This window comes from Macaca nemestrina, chromosome 7 (genome assembly GCF_043159975.1).
Source record: "Macaca nemestrina isolate mMacNem1 chromosome 7, mMacNem.hap1, whole genome shotgun sequence".
NCBI classification, from domain to species: Eukaryota; Metazoa; Chordata; class Mammalia; order Primates; family Cercopithecidae; genus Macaca; species Macaca nemestrina.
Window position 1 is genome coordinate 83,634,465 of NC_092131.1, and position 15,363 is coordinate 83,649,827.

At 43.5% G+C, this 15,363-nt stretch overlaps 1 protein-coding gene across 1 annotated transcript; it reads left to right on the plus strand.

The window, feature by feature from the left end:
• Window positions 1-585: 585 nt before the first annotated feature.
• Window positions 586-3,349, plus strand: LOC139364328 (cathepsin G-like). The gene is made up of 5 exons (XM_071100384.1): window positions 586-693; window positions 1,457-1,604; window positions 2,057-2,192; window positions 2,368-2,622; window positions 3,057-3,349. Exons 1-5 carry the CDS (start codon window positions 639-641, stop codon window positions 3,228-3,230), a joined length of 768 nt encoding a protein of 255 aa, XP_070956485.1. The 5' UTR covers window positions 586-638; the 3' UTR covers window positions 3,231-3,349.
• Window positions 3,350-15,363: the final 12,014 nt, after the last annotated feature.

The following is a 15,363-nucleotide window of genomic DNA, read 5'->3' on the forward strand; positions in this document are numbered from 1 at the left end:
GAAAGAAATTGGAGCAACAGGGGTCTCAGCAGGGTGGTCTTGGGCCAAACAGTGAAAGCAGGCAGGCTTACCCTTTCCTCTTCTGCCCCCTTCAACTTTTTCCTGGTGTTCTTACCCACATCCCTCACCACACCACACCCTTTCATTCATCCTTGTCCCAGACTTATTAAGTATATACAGATAAGCAATCCAGGGAACTTGCATTCATTAAGAGAAACCCAGAAATTCAAAAGGACTGATGCTCTAAATCCAGAGGAAGAGAAAACAGGAATTGGGCAGCTGCCAGCTTTCTTGCTTTGCTGGAGTATTCTGGAATTTGATGGATTAAGGGTTCTGGACACAATGCCCAAAGCCCCTTCCTTGTTGTGCTGGGTTCCTATTTCTGTTCTCAGCACTGACTCAACAGCTGCACAAGAGCTCGCCATGTTGGCTTGGATTACACCCTCTCACCCAGATCTCCGGCAGTTTGCGGGCAAACCTCCTGAGCAGCCTTGGGTGATGAAACCTATCGTGGTAGCAGGAGAATGGGACTGTGAATTCTCAATCCCCTATCCCCACCCCTTCCTTCCTCTCTCAGGGCCTTAAAGTCTAGCAGAAGGAAGCACAGCAGCAACTGACTGGGCAGCCTTTCAGGAAAGATGCAGCCACTCCTGCTTCTGCTGGCCTTTCTCCTACCCACTGGGGCCAAGGCAGGTGAGTGACCGCCCCCACCCGCAGAGGCCTGACATCATCCCATAGATTCTTGAGCCAAATTGCCTTGTATATCCCAATTCTGTACTGTTGAGCAAGTTATTTGAATTTGTATTTCCTCAGTTTCCTCATCTATAAAATGAGAATAATATTAATACCGACTTTGCAGAGTTGCCATGAGAGTTAAATAAGTTAGAGTACTTAAATGTCTTGGAATTGCCCGCACACTGTAAGTGCTATAAAAACTTGCTTTGTATAAATAATTCAGCAGCATGTGTCAGAGTTTACCTAGGAGGTAAGAATACAGCAGTAACAGTACCATCAGCTCATGTCTAGATTTTTAAACACCAGTCCCACCTGGTCTTGAATTGGACTCAGAGGGCTCCGGGAAGCTCCATGAGGATGAAAGTATAAGGCAACTTCAGGAACAATCCTGTATTTACAGCAAAGCATCTCCTCAATACCTGAGGCTGAAGCTGGCCTTGCCTGGAACAAGGGTTGTTCTCCCTCTTTGGGAGAGGAGAAGGGAGCTGAGGCCTATGGTGGGGAAAAGAGCTCCTTTCAAGACAGCAGTGTTTCCTGTAGAACCCAGGAGCCCCCTCCCAATCTGGTGCCCCATAGACTCCAACCCTCAGCACCATCTCCTCCCTCTCCTGCACCTTCTCTCCTGCCATCTCCATCTTCCAGCCTTTCTGGAGCCACCAATCTGGTACCCACACTGCAGGTTCAGCAAGCATAGAGTTAAGTGCCAAATGCTTCCTTCCAGGGGAGATCATCGGAGGCCGGGAGACCAGGCCCCACTCCCGCCCCTACATGGCGTATCTTCAGATCCAGTCTCCAAGAGGTCGGAGCAGCTGCGGAGGGTTCCTGGTGCGAGACAACTTTGTGCTGACAGCAGCTCACTGCTGGGGAAGGTGAGGAGTTAAGTAGCTTCCTGGGCAGCCAGGAACACAGCCCTGGGGAGCTCTTCGGAGCATCCATCTGAAAGAAGGGTTGTAGCAACAAAAAGGGTGAAAGAGGGACCAAGTGAGTCTTTGCGGGAGGGAACAGGCCAGTGTAAACGAGGAGGAAAGGAGGATACGATCAAAAAGAGCAAGAGGAAGAGATGGAAGACACATATTGGGGCTCAAAATATAAACTCAGGCTATTTATCAATTTAATCTGGGGCAGCAAACCTGAAGGCAACTACCACCCTGTCATCCCTAGCTCAGAGGTGCTGAGAAAGAGGATACAGCTGAGCCCCTGGGCCCTCCCATCCCCTCGATTCTGGTTAGCTGCAGTCTTGCCCTCCTGGTGCTGTCCGCCTACCCTGCAGAGCCGGTGGACCATAGCTCCTGCAGCCCAGACCTACCTCTTGCTTTTGCAGCTCTATAAATGTCACCCTGGGCGCCCACAATATCCGGAGACGGGAAAACACCCAGCAACATATCACTGCGCGCAGAGCCATCCCCCACCCTGGATATAATCAGCAGACCATCCATAATGACATCATGTTATTGCAGGTACCACCTACCTGGCTCTCTGGCTCCTTCCTAGTGTGTCCAGGAACAATGGAGGAGGAAGTGAGGGCAAGGCTTCAGGGTAGCGGGGAGGGTATGGGACGTGTACTGCACCAGCGACCCCTGAGCCTTGGCTGGAGGCCCCAGCTGAGCGGGAATGCCTACATTCTTCCTCCAGCTGAGCCGAAGAGTCAGACGGAATCGAAATGTGAGACCAGTGGCTCTGCCTAGCACCCAGGAGAGACTGAGACCCGGGACGCAGTGCACTGTGGCTGGCTGGGGCTTGGTCAGCCAGACGAGGAGAACAGACACACTCCGAGAGGTGCAGCTGAGAGTGCAGAGGGATAGGGAGTGCCTCCGCCTCTTCTCTTCCTACGACGGCGGAAGCCAGATTTGTGTGGGGGACCGGCGGGAACGGAAGGCTGCCTTCAGGGTAACGCATGGGCATTGGCCAACACACCCCGGGATAGAGGGGCCTATGCAGAGCCAGGGCAGTGCGAACAGATTCCATCCCCACAGCCTCAGCCTGGGGGCCAGATCAGGGTGAGCTGGGGACTGATTTCCCCATCAACCTGGTGTCTGGGGGAATAGGAGGAAGACCCACAACATATACATAGGCAACATTCTCCTGGAGAAGGGGGAGGTACCTTGACTCGGATTGGGCTGGAGACAGTAACTCAGGCGGAGCTGAAGTCCAGCGACCAAAAGGGTCCAGAGGCTTGGCTCTGCACCCCACCAATCTTCCATCTCACACGCACCCAGTAGTTGAAGGGGCCCACCCACCCCTGCCTTCTCTGAGAGCCCGGAGCTCAGGGCAGCAGGAGCAAGGAGGCCTGTCTCAGTCTCCCTTCCCCTCTCTACCTACAGGGGGACTCCGGAGGCCCCCTGCTGTGTAACAATGTGGCCCACGGCATCGTCTCCTATGGAAGACCGTCAGGGATTCCTCCAGAAGTCTTCACCAGGATCTCAAGTTTCCTGCCCTGGATAAGGAGAACAATGAGAAGCTTCAAACAGCTGGATCAGATGGAGATCCCCTTGTGACTGACTCTTCTTCTCGGGGACACAGACCAGCTCCACAGGGTTGCCACAGCCTTAATAAACGTCCCCAGAGTATAAATAACCAATTCCTCATTTGTTCATTAAACGTCATTCAGTACTTAGTTTGTTTGGATTGCTACAACAAAATAGCACAAATTGGGTGGCTTATAAATAACAAATTTATTTCTCACAGGTTTAGAGGCTAAGAAGTCTAAGATCAAGTCACTAGCTGATTCAGTGTCTAATAAGGGCCCATTTTCTGGTTCACAGACAATCATTGTCTCCCTGTGTCCTCCTATGGTAAAGGGGCAAAGGAATTCTCTGATGTCTCTTTTGCAAAGGACCTAGACCCATTCAAAGAGCTCAGCTCTTACGACGTAATCACATCCCAAAGGCCCCACCTAATGCCATCACATTGGGGATTAGGTCTGGGAAACATAGGGAAACACTGTCTCTACACAAAATTTTAAAATTAGCCAGGCATGGTGGCAAGTGCCTGTAGTCCCAGCTACTTGGGAGGCTAAAGTGGAAGGATTACTTGAACCCAGGAGGTTGAGGCTGCAGTGAACCATGCACTACAGCCTGAGCGACAGAGCAAGACCCCATCCCAAGAAAAAAAAAAAAGACTGGCAGGCCAAAAAGACAGAACTGAAATTCCAAAAAAAGACCTACTTTAGTGTATGAAAAAGGTGGCATCTCAAATCACTGGGAAACAATGGATTTTTAATAAATAGCATTAGAACAACTAGATAGATATTTGGAGGGGATGGAAAGTATAATTGGATCCATTCCTCACACCATACTTCAAAATAAACCTCAAATGGATCACAGATCTCAATGCAAAAACATTAAACCATACAAGCACTGGAATAAAGAAAAAGTAAAGAGATTTGCTTCTTTAAAAATAGTTAATGAGCACCCATGTTCATAACAACACTAACCACAATAGCCGGGGATGGAAGAACCCCAGCATCCATCACCAGCCAGCATACTTGTCCTAAACCTTGTGAAAGAAAATAGACTCTCAGGACCCAAACCTCACTATTCCAAAGGGAAAGTTAAGCTTGGGAACTGACCCACGGTAAAAAAAATAAATAAATAAAAAATAAAAATAAATAAAAAATAAACTGCTTTCTATTTATTTCCAAACAGCTATAATTCATAATCCTGTGGCATCACCTCATTTCCTCTACTTGCTTTTCCACATGTTTACTTTATCTTGTGTAAGATGTAGATTTAATGAGGCTAATTAGAACCTCACAAGAACATAACCATCTGCCTCATGTCCTACTCTCCCATTTTTACCTTCCTGCTTGCCCTTTCCCCTTTAAATACTGAAGTTCCTAAAACCCTTTAGGCAAAAGCACAGGTCATAGATGCTCCTGTGGCTTATATTTTTTCCCCTAGTGCATCTTCAACCTTGACTAAATAAACTTCTGTTAGATTGAGACCTATCTCAGTCACTTTGTGGTTTATAACCCTTCCTTACACTATACCAACCCCACTGTATGTATAAGCCAGCATTTTCCTCACCAATGTGATGAAGATCTGTCTCAGAATTTTTGATACTCTGAAGGTATATAAAACATCTCACAAAATGTTGACCAAAATAACAATACATTTGCCCTGAAGATTAGCCCATGACTGTCTACATCAATATTATATTCAAACAAAAGATTACTGAAATCACATAATTTAAAATTAAGCTTTAAACACTTTCTGAAAGTAACTACACAGAATCATCCAGGAAGTTTTCCTAGGTAAGTAGAAATACTAATTACTCCTTTCAGTGTGACATTTACTATCTAAACTTTTGCAGCTTTCATAATCTTAAATGAAATAATCCCTGAACAGACATTTTATCAAATCTAACAGGCTATATACGAAAATGCTTTGGTGAATTTGACCATTATTTTATGTGTATCTCTTATCAGAAAGTCATTTGTCTAATATTCAGTGTAAGCCATTTATCAACAAAATTTTAATCAATAATACATCTTTAACAATCCTCAGTCATTCTCTCTGTATTTACTAACTGCCTACTCATAGGAATTATCTATTACTGGCATACTCTGGGGGTAACAGTCTCATTATTAAATGTTTGCACTGACAAATGGAAAGAATACTTGCTGGTGAAGAGAAAGAAGGAGGGAACAGTAGTAGAAAGGTCCCCCATTCAGCCCTTCGTCCCTGTGGCATTTACTTAGAGCCTCAGAGCACTGCCCAGTCTCCGGACTCAGTCCCCAGGAAGCCCCACGGGCGTTCATCTCATCTTCAGGTCTTTCTCTACCAGTCAGTGCTTCCAAGGCAGCTCTTTGTCTCTGCTACCCTGCTGAAAAGGTCTCTACAGACCCCAGGGTACTCACCTCCAGGTGACCATCCCAGAAGCCAGACCCACCACTTCTAACAAATCTGCACTCTTCCCTATTGAGTAAACCTCATGAGCAGAACTTTGGCAAGAAAGTGTTTTGCACAATGAAAACCAATGCAAAAGAACACAAATCTTTCTTTTTCCACGTGCAGACTTTGCACATTAGAAGCCTTACCAGTTTGAATGGAAAGTCATAAAATTACGGTAAGCTCAGGCACAGAAACCTCACTGGGAACTTCTTCCCCAGCCCAACAGCTAAGGCAAAAAGGAGGATTGGGTCAGATGATGATATTTCAGAAAGAGAAAATCTTTCTCCTCTCTCTCTCTCTCTCTCTCTCTCTCTCTCTCTCTCTCTCTTTCTCTTTCACACACACACACACACACACGCACGCATTAACCCACACTAAGCCATTTTCCTTTTCAAACAACCCAAGGCCAGAGAAGAGGGGAGCAGAGGAGAAAGAGTCTGTGTAGACAGAAAATCTGAAGATTCTAAGTTGGGCCCTGCCTCTTCCCATTCCATGTGGAGTCTTCAGAGGTCCTACCTGCAAGGCCAGGACTGTGTCTGACATGTACATGTAAATGAGAAATCGCTCTCTACTCCAGAATCTCAAGTGTTGCTCCACAAGATTCTGCAGTTGCCTGAAACTGCTACTCAACAGTACAAAGAAGGACATGGATGACTAGATTCTTGCCAGTGTGTTTTAGGTGAGACCAGTGTTTGACCCTCTTGCATTTATTTTAAACAAAAAAGTTCTAGAGACTTTTAGTTTAAAAGAGACTTTAAGTTTAAAAAACTTAAAGGAAAAGAATTGGGTCAGGTGATGATGTTTCAGAAAGTAAGCAGGTGCTAATCACAAATGCAAGGCAATGTGGTATGATGTTCAGGCTCTGTGAAGACCCAGAATTCAATCACATAAGAGAACACTACTTCTGATTAACACCAAAGTCCCTGAGAGCCCCATTCATCCCATCTGCAAGTCCAGGACTTCCTTCTGGTGAATGTGGTCATGTCGACTCAGCAACTGCCTGAGAACATGTTTTTTGCAACACCCCCACCATAGACATTCCTGTGGGAGGGAGGAGGCACATGGTGAAAGTTTACATCTTGAGAACCAATAGACCAGGAGGAAACTGATGGTCACTGAGCCTGCCCCTCCTCACTTTACCTGTTGGGTTGAAAAACGTGGAAGAAGGAGGCACAGGTCACTCCTGAACTAAGCAGTTGATAGAAAATATGCTGATGTTCCTGATCCTCTTAGATTTTCCTCTTCCCTCTGGGGCTAATGTAGGTAACTGACCATCCCCACCCTCAGAGGCTTGACATGTGGAAGATTGGTACTTCCACAATGTACTAATCAGGCTACCTCTGAGATCCACCTTACTTCAGTCATACCCAGGAATTTGCTGTACTCCAGCTCCATTGCAGAGATAATACTCTGAAAAGACAGAAATAAAAATTTCTCCCAAAGGGCAATGATGAGTCATATCCTTTTCATGACTCATCCACCTTGACCAGAAAAGCGATTTCTAATTAAGGTGGCACATGATTCTGGTAGAAAAGTACATCTGAAAATAAGGGCTATAAATCCCCATTCTCCAAACCCAAGAGCGGGCAGCTCTAGCCCAGGAGCTATCATCTGGATTAAGGCTGGAAGAGATACCTTATACTCAGATTCCTAGACATCACCTTCGCCTTGTCTCTGTTCTGCTAAACTACTTAGCTCTACTAGGGCAGAAGCCAGACCCTAACTGAACCAGCAAAGTGTTCCCTCATCACTGCTTCCTGGCCTGATGGAGATGAGCCCCAACAAGGCCACTTCCAGCCCATTGCCCCATCTCACTCTGATCTGCAGTCCTTTGTCCTCTCTCCTCTTTAGGAGTGCCTTAGGAAGATAAATCTTCCTGAGTGCCTTAGGAAGATAAATCTGTCCTGGTGTTCAGATTCCATTAGAAACTCTCTTCTCCAGCTGTGGAACACACAGCACACCTTGGGACTGTTCATTTGTGTATCCAATAAACATTTGTAGAGTATTTATTACATGCCTGACTCAGGATGAGGTAGAAAGAAGCCAGAGTATTCTGCCCAGTGTATCATGTTTAGGTATTAAAAGACAGCCCTATCCTGGAAGTGAGCAGGACATGGGGTCTGAAAAGCTTTGAACAAAGTAGCAATCATGGTAGGTCAGAGTGTTTTCCAGATTTTCTAGGATGGTCTATTCTGAAGATAGATGCCTTTCCCTTAATATGTATTTGAAGTATATTTGACCCAGAGCAATGACTGAGCTCCTTCATATCTACAGAAAGAGATTGATAACTAGGCAAGGAGTCAGGTCATGCTCTAAGCCTGCCATGATGCCCATAGAAGCCAGGAGCCTCAATCTCAGTGTGCCAGATTCCCTGAAGACTGCTACAGACCATTCCAACCTTTTAATGACCAATTTTTCAAGCCACAGGGAATTTCTGTCTTTTGTGTTCTGTGGACACAGAGATAAAATTTGGGTTTTGGGGGAGATCAAATGGGGTGAAGAAGCCAATTCACACTCCTCACCCTACATGGTGATGGAAAGTTCTAGAAAAAAAACCAGATAGGATGAAATATGGGGGTTTCCTGGTACAAGACAACTTTGTGCTGACAGTAGCTCACTCTCATGGAATGTAAGGAGCAACAACTGGTCCTGGATTTCCTGGGAATTCCTAGCACCATCCAAGAAACAATAGCCCAGGAAAGTCCCTGAGTGTGGAGCCAATGGCTAATAAGGATGTATCTGAGAATCTCCAAGCTGGCTCAAAACAAATATGGGATGCAGGATTGAAAGGTATGGGAGGGGCTGGGTGGCAGGGGAGGCTACTGTTGAAATAATCATATGGTTTTACTGCGTTATGTTATTAAAATGGTGAATTACCTAATTGAATTTTTAAAATATATCTGGGAACTACAAGTGCAGATTTCTTACATGCCTATCTATGTTGCATAGTGGTGAATCCAGGCTTTTAGCTTATCCATCACCTGAATAGTGAGCACTGTACCCAATAGGCAGTGTTTCAACTCTCGCCCCATTCCTAACTTCCCACCTTTTGTAGTCTCCAATGTCTATTATTCTACGCTGTATGTCCATGTATATCCGTTCTTTAGCTTGCACCTATAAGTAAAAACACGTGCAGTTTTTGACTTTCGTTTCTGATCTATTTCACTTAAGATAACGGCCTCCAGTTCCATCCATGTTGTTGCAGAAGCCATGATTTCATTCTTTTTTATGGTTGAGTAGTATTTCATGGTATATACATTTTCTTTATCCAGTTCTCTGCTAATGGGCTCTTACGTTGATTCAATAACTTTGCTATTGTAAATAATGCTGCAATAAATGTGTAAATACACTTACCTTTTTTATGTAATGATTTATTTCTCTTTGGTTCAGTACTATTCAATAGTGTGATTGCAAAATCAAATGGTAGTTCTACTTTTAGTTTTTTTGGAAATCTTCATACTGTTTTCCATAAAGATGTACTAATTTACATTCCCACCAACAGTGTATAAGCATTCCCTTATCTCTGCATCCTCCTCAACATATGTTGTTTTATGACTTTTTAATAATAGCCATTCTGAATGATGTATGATGATATCTTATTTTGGTTTTAATTTGCATTTCTCTGATGATTAGTGATGTTGAGCATTTCTTCATATGTTTGTTTGCCTCTTATATGTCTTCTTTCGAAAAATGTTTGTTCACGTCTTTTACACACTTTTTAATGGGTTATTTGATTTTTTTCTTGTTGAGCTGTTTGAGTTCCAGGTAAATTCTGGATATTAGCACTTTAACAAATGCGTACTTTGCAAATATTTTTTCACATTTGTGTTGGTTGTCTGTTTACTCTGTTTATTGTTTCTTTTACTGTTCAGAGAAAGTTTTTAGTTTAATGAAGACTTATGTCTATTCTCACTTCTGTTGCATTTGTTTTTGAGGACTTGATCATAAATTCACTGCTTTGGTCAACATCCAGAAGAGTATTTTTCTCTTTTTTTTCTAGGATTTTTATGATTTCAGATATTACACTTAGGACTTAAATCCATCTTGAGTTACCTTTTACAAATGGTAATTCAAGATGGATCCTGTTTCATTCTTCTGCATATAATTATTCAATTTTTCCAGCATCATTTATTGAAAATAGTGTCCAGATGGCCGAATAGGAACAGCTCCAGTCTCCAACTCCCAGCGCGAGCAACACAGAAGACCGGTGATTTCTGCATTTTCAACTGAGGTACTGGGTTCATCTCACTAGGGAGTGCCGGACAATCGGTGCTGGTCACCTGCTGCAACCCTACCAGCTAGAGCTGAAGCAGGGCGAGGCATGGCCTCACCTGGGAAGTGCAAGGGGGAAGGGAATCCCTTTTCCTAGCCAGGGGAACTGAGACACACAACACCTGGAAAATCGGGTAACTCCCACCCCAATACTGTGCTTTAAGCAAATGGGCACACCAGGAGATTATATCCCACACCTGGCCGGGAGCGTCCCACGCCCACAGAGCCTCCCTCATTGCTAGCACAGCAGTCTGCGATCTAACCGCAAGGCAGTAGCGAGGCTGGGGGAGGGGCGCCCGCCATTGCTGAGGATTAAGTAGGTAAACAAAGCCGCTGGGAAGCTCGAACTGGGTGGAGCTCACAGCAGCTCAAGGAAACCTGCCTGTCTCTGTAGACTCCACCTCTGGGGACAGGGCACAGCTAAACAACAACAAAAGCAGCAGAAACCTCTGCAGACGCAAATGACTCTGTCTGACAGCTTTGAAGAGAGCAGTGGATCTCCCAGCATGGAGGTTGACATCTGAGAAGGGACAGACTGCCTGCTCAAGTGGGTCCCTGACCCCTGAGTAGCCTAACTGGGAGACATCCCCCACTAGGGGCAGTCTGACACCCCACACCTCACAGGGTGGACTACACCCCTGAGAGGAAGCTTCCAAAGCAAGAATCAGACAGGTACACTTGCTGTTCAGCAATGTTCTATCTTCTGCAGCCTCTGCTGCTGATACCCAGGAAAACAGGGTCTGGAGTGGACCTCAAGCAATCTCCAACAGACCTACAGCTGAGGGTCCTGACTGTTAGAAGGAAAACTATCAAACAGGAAGGACACCTACACCAAAACCCCATCAGTATGTCACCATCATCAAAGACCAGAGGCAGATAAAACCACAAAGATGGGGAAAAAGCAGGGCAGAAAAGCTGGAAATTCAAAAAATAAGAGCTCATCTCCCCCGGCAAAGAAGTGCAGCTCATCACCAGCAATGGATCAAAGCTGGATGGTCAATGACTTTGACAAGATGAGAGAAGAAGGCTTCAGTACATCAAACTTCTCAGAGCTAAAGGAGGAATTACGTACCCAGCGCAAAGAAACTAAAAATCTTGGAAAAAAAAGTGGAAGAATTGATAGCTAGAGTAATTAATGCAGAGAAGGTCATAAACGAAATGAAAGAGATGAAAACCATGACACGAGAAATACGTGACAAATGCACAAGCTTCAGTAACCAACTCGATCAACTGGAAGAAAGAGTATCAGCGATTGAGGATCAAATGAATGAAATGAAGCGAGAAGAGAAACCAAAAGAAAAAAGAAGAAAAAGAAATGAACAAAGCCTGCAAGAAGTATGGGATTATGTAAAAAGACCAAATCTACGTCTGATTGCGGTGCTTGAAAGTGAGGGGTAAAATGGAACCAAGTTCAAAAACACTCTTCAGGATATCTTCCAGGAGAACTTCCCCAACCTAGTAGGGCAGGCCAACATTCAAATCCAGGAAATACAGAGAATGCCACAAAGATACTCCTCGAGAAGAGCAACTCCAAGACACATAATTGCCAGATTCACCAAAGTTGAAATGAAGGAAAATATCTTAAGGACAGCCAGAGAGAAAGGTCGGGTTACCCACAAAGGGAAGCCCATCAGACTAACAGCAGATCTCTCGGCAGAAACTCTGCAAGCCAGAAGAGTTGTAGAGTGGGGGCCAATATTCAACATCCTTAAAGAAAAGAATTTTAAACCCAGAATTTCATACCCAGCCAAACTAAGTTTCATAAGTGAAGGAGAAATAAAATCCTTTACAGATAAGCAAATGCTTAGAGATTTTGTCACCACAGGCCTGCCTTACAAGAGACCCTGAAGGAAGCACTAAACATGGAAAGGAACAACCGGTACCAGCCATTGCAAAAACATGCCAAAATGTAAAGACCATCGAGGCTAGGAAGAAACTGCATCAACTAACGAGCAAAATAATCAGTTAATATCATAATGGCAGGATCAAGTTCACACATAACAATATTAACCTTAAATGTAAATGGGCTAAATGGTCCAATTAAAAGACACAGACTGGCAAACTGGATAAAGAGTCAAGACCCATCAGTCTGCTGTATTCAAGAGACCCATCTGACATGCAGAGACATACATAGGCTCAAAATAAAGGGATGCAGGAAGATCTACCAAGCAAATGGAGAACAAAAAAAAGCAGGGGTTGCAATACTAGTCTCTGATAAAACAGACTTTAAACCATCAAAGATCAAAAGGGACAAAGAAGACCATTACATAATGGTAAAGGGATCAATTCATCAGGAAGAGCTAACTAGCCTAAATATATATGCATCCAATACAGGAGCACCCACATTCATAAAGCAAGTCCTTAGAGACTTACAAAGAGACTTAGACGTCCATACAATAATAATGGGAGACTTCAACACCCCACTGTCAACATTAGACAGATCAACAAGACAGAAAGTTAACAAGCATATCCAGGAATTGAACTCATCTCTGCAGCAAGCAGACCTAATAGACATCTATAGAACTCTCCACCCCAAATCAACAGAATATACATTCTTCTCAGCACCACATCGCACTTATTCCAAAATTGACCACATAATTGGAAGTAAAGCACTCCTCAGCAAATGTACAAGAACAGAAATTACAACAAACTGTCTCTCAGACCACAGTGCAATCAAACTAGAACTCAGGACTAACAAACTCAATCAAAACCGCTCAACTACATGGAAACTGAACAACCGGCTCCTGAATGACTACTGGGTACATAACGAAATGAAGGCAGAAATAAAGATGTTCTTTGAAACCAGTGAGAACAAAGATACAACATACCAGAATCTCTGGGACACATTTAAAGCAGTGTGTAGAGGGAAATTTATAGCACTAAATGCCCACAAGAGAAAGCAGGAAAGATCTAAAATTGACACTCTAACATCACAATTAAAAGAATTTAGAGAAGCAAGAGCAAACACATTCGAAAGCTAGCAGAAGGCAAGAAATAACTAAGATCAGAGCAGAACTGAAGGAGATAGAGACACAAAAAACCCTCCAAAAAATCAATGAATCCAGGAGTTGGTTTTTTGAAAAGATCAACAAAATTGACAGACCGCTAGCAAGACTAATAAAGAAGAAAAGAGAGAAGAATCAAATAGATGCAATAAAAAAGGATAAAGGGGATATCACCACCGACCCCACAGAAATACAAACTACCATCAGAGAATACTGTAAACAACTCTAAGCAAATAAACTAGAAAATCTAGAAGAAATGGATAATTTCCTGGACACTTACACTCTTCCAAGACTAAACCAGGAAGGAGTTGAATCCCTGAATAGACTAATAGCAGGCTCTGAAATTGAGGCAATAATTAATAGCCTACCAACCAAAAAAAGTCCAGGACCACATGGATTCACAGCTGAATTCTACCAGAGGTACAAGGAGGAGCTGGTACCATTCCTTCTGAAACTATTCCAATCAATAGAAAAAGAGGGAATCCTCCCTAACTCATTTTATGAGGCCAACATCATCCTGATACCAAAGCCTGACAGAGATACAACAAAAAAAGACAATTTTAGACGAATATCCCTGATGAACATCGATGCAAAAATCCTCAATAAAATACTGGCAAACCGGTTTCAGCAGCACATCAAAAAGCTTATCCACCATGATCAAGTGGGCTTCATCTCTGGGATGCAAGGCTGGATCAACATTCGCAAATCAAAAAAGATAATCCAGCATGTAAACAGAACCAAGGACAAGAACCTAATGATTATCTCAATAGATGCAGAAAAGGCTTCTGACAAAATTCAACGGCCCTTCATGCTAAAAACGCTCAATAAATTCGGTATTGATGGAACGTACCTCAAAATAATAAGAGCTATTTATGACAAAACCACAGCCAATATCACACTGAATGGGCAAAAACTGGAAAAATTCCCTTTCAAAACTGGCACAAGACACAGATGCCCCCTCTCACCACTCCTATTCAACATAGTGTTGGAAGTTCTGGCTAGGGCAATCAGGAAAGAGAAAAGAAATCAAGCGTATTCAGTTAGGAAAAGAAGAAGTCAAATTGTCCCTGTTTGCAGATGACATGATTTTATATTTAGAAAATCCCACCATCTCAGCCCAAAATCTCCTTAAGCTGATAAGCAACTTCAGCAATGTCTCAGGATACAAAATTAATGTGCAAAAATCACAAGCATTCTTATACACCAGTAACAGACAAACAGAGAGCCAAATCATGAATGAAATTCCATTCACAATTGCTTCAAAGAGAATAAAATACCTAGGAATCCAACTTACAAGGGATGTAAAGGACCTCTTCAAGGAAAACTACAAACCACTGCTCAGTGAAATAAAAGAGGACACAAACAAATGGAAGAACATACCATGCTCATGGATAGGAAGAATCAATATTGTAAAAATGGCCATACTACCCAAGGTTATTTATAGATTCAATGCCATCCCCATCAAGCTACCAATGAGTTTCTTCTCACAATTGGAAAAAACTGCTTTAAAGTTCATATGGAACCAAAAAAGAGCCCACATCTCCAAGACAATCCTAAGTCAAAAGAACAAAGCTGGAGGCATCACGCTACCTGACTTCAAACTATACTACAAGGCTACAGGAACCAAAACAGCATGGTACTGGTACCAAAACAGAGATATAGACCGATGGAACAGAACAGAGTCCTCAGTAATAATACTACACATCTACAGCCATCTGATCTTTGACAAATCTGACAAAAACAAGAAATGGGGAAAGGATTCCCTATTTAATACATGGTGCTGGCAACAGACACATGAAAAAATGCTCATCATCACTGGCCATCAGAGAAATGCAAATCAAAACCACAATGAGATACCATCTCACACCAGTTAGAATGGCGATCATTAAAAAGTCAGGAAACAACAGGTGCTGGAGAGGATGTGGAGAAATAGGAACACTTTTACACTGTTGGTGGGATTGTAAACTAGTTCAACCATTATGGAAAACAGTATGGCAATTCCTCAAGGATCTAGAACTAGATGTACCATATGACCCAGCCATCCCATTAGTGGGTATATACCCAAAGGATTATAAATTATGCTGCTATAAAGACACATGCACACATATGTTTATTGCGGCACTATTCACAATAGCAAAGTCTTGGAATCAACCCAAATGTCCATCAGTGACAGATTGGATTAAGAAAATGTGGCACATATACACCATGGAATACTATGCAGCCATCAAAAAAGATGAGTTTGTGTCCTTTGTAGGGACATGGATGCAGCTGGAAACCATCATTCTCAGCAAACTATCACAAGAACAGAAAACCAAACACCGCATGTTCTCACTCATAGGTGGGAACTGAACAATGAGATCACTTGGACTCAGGAAGGGGAACATCACACACCGGGGCCTATCATGGGGAGGGGGGAGGGGCGAGGGGAGAGGGATTGCATTGGGAGTTATACCTGATAT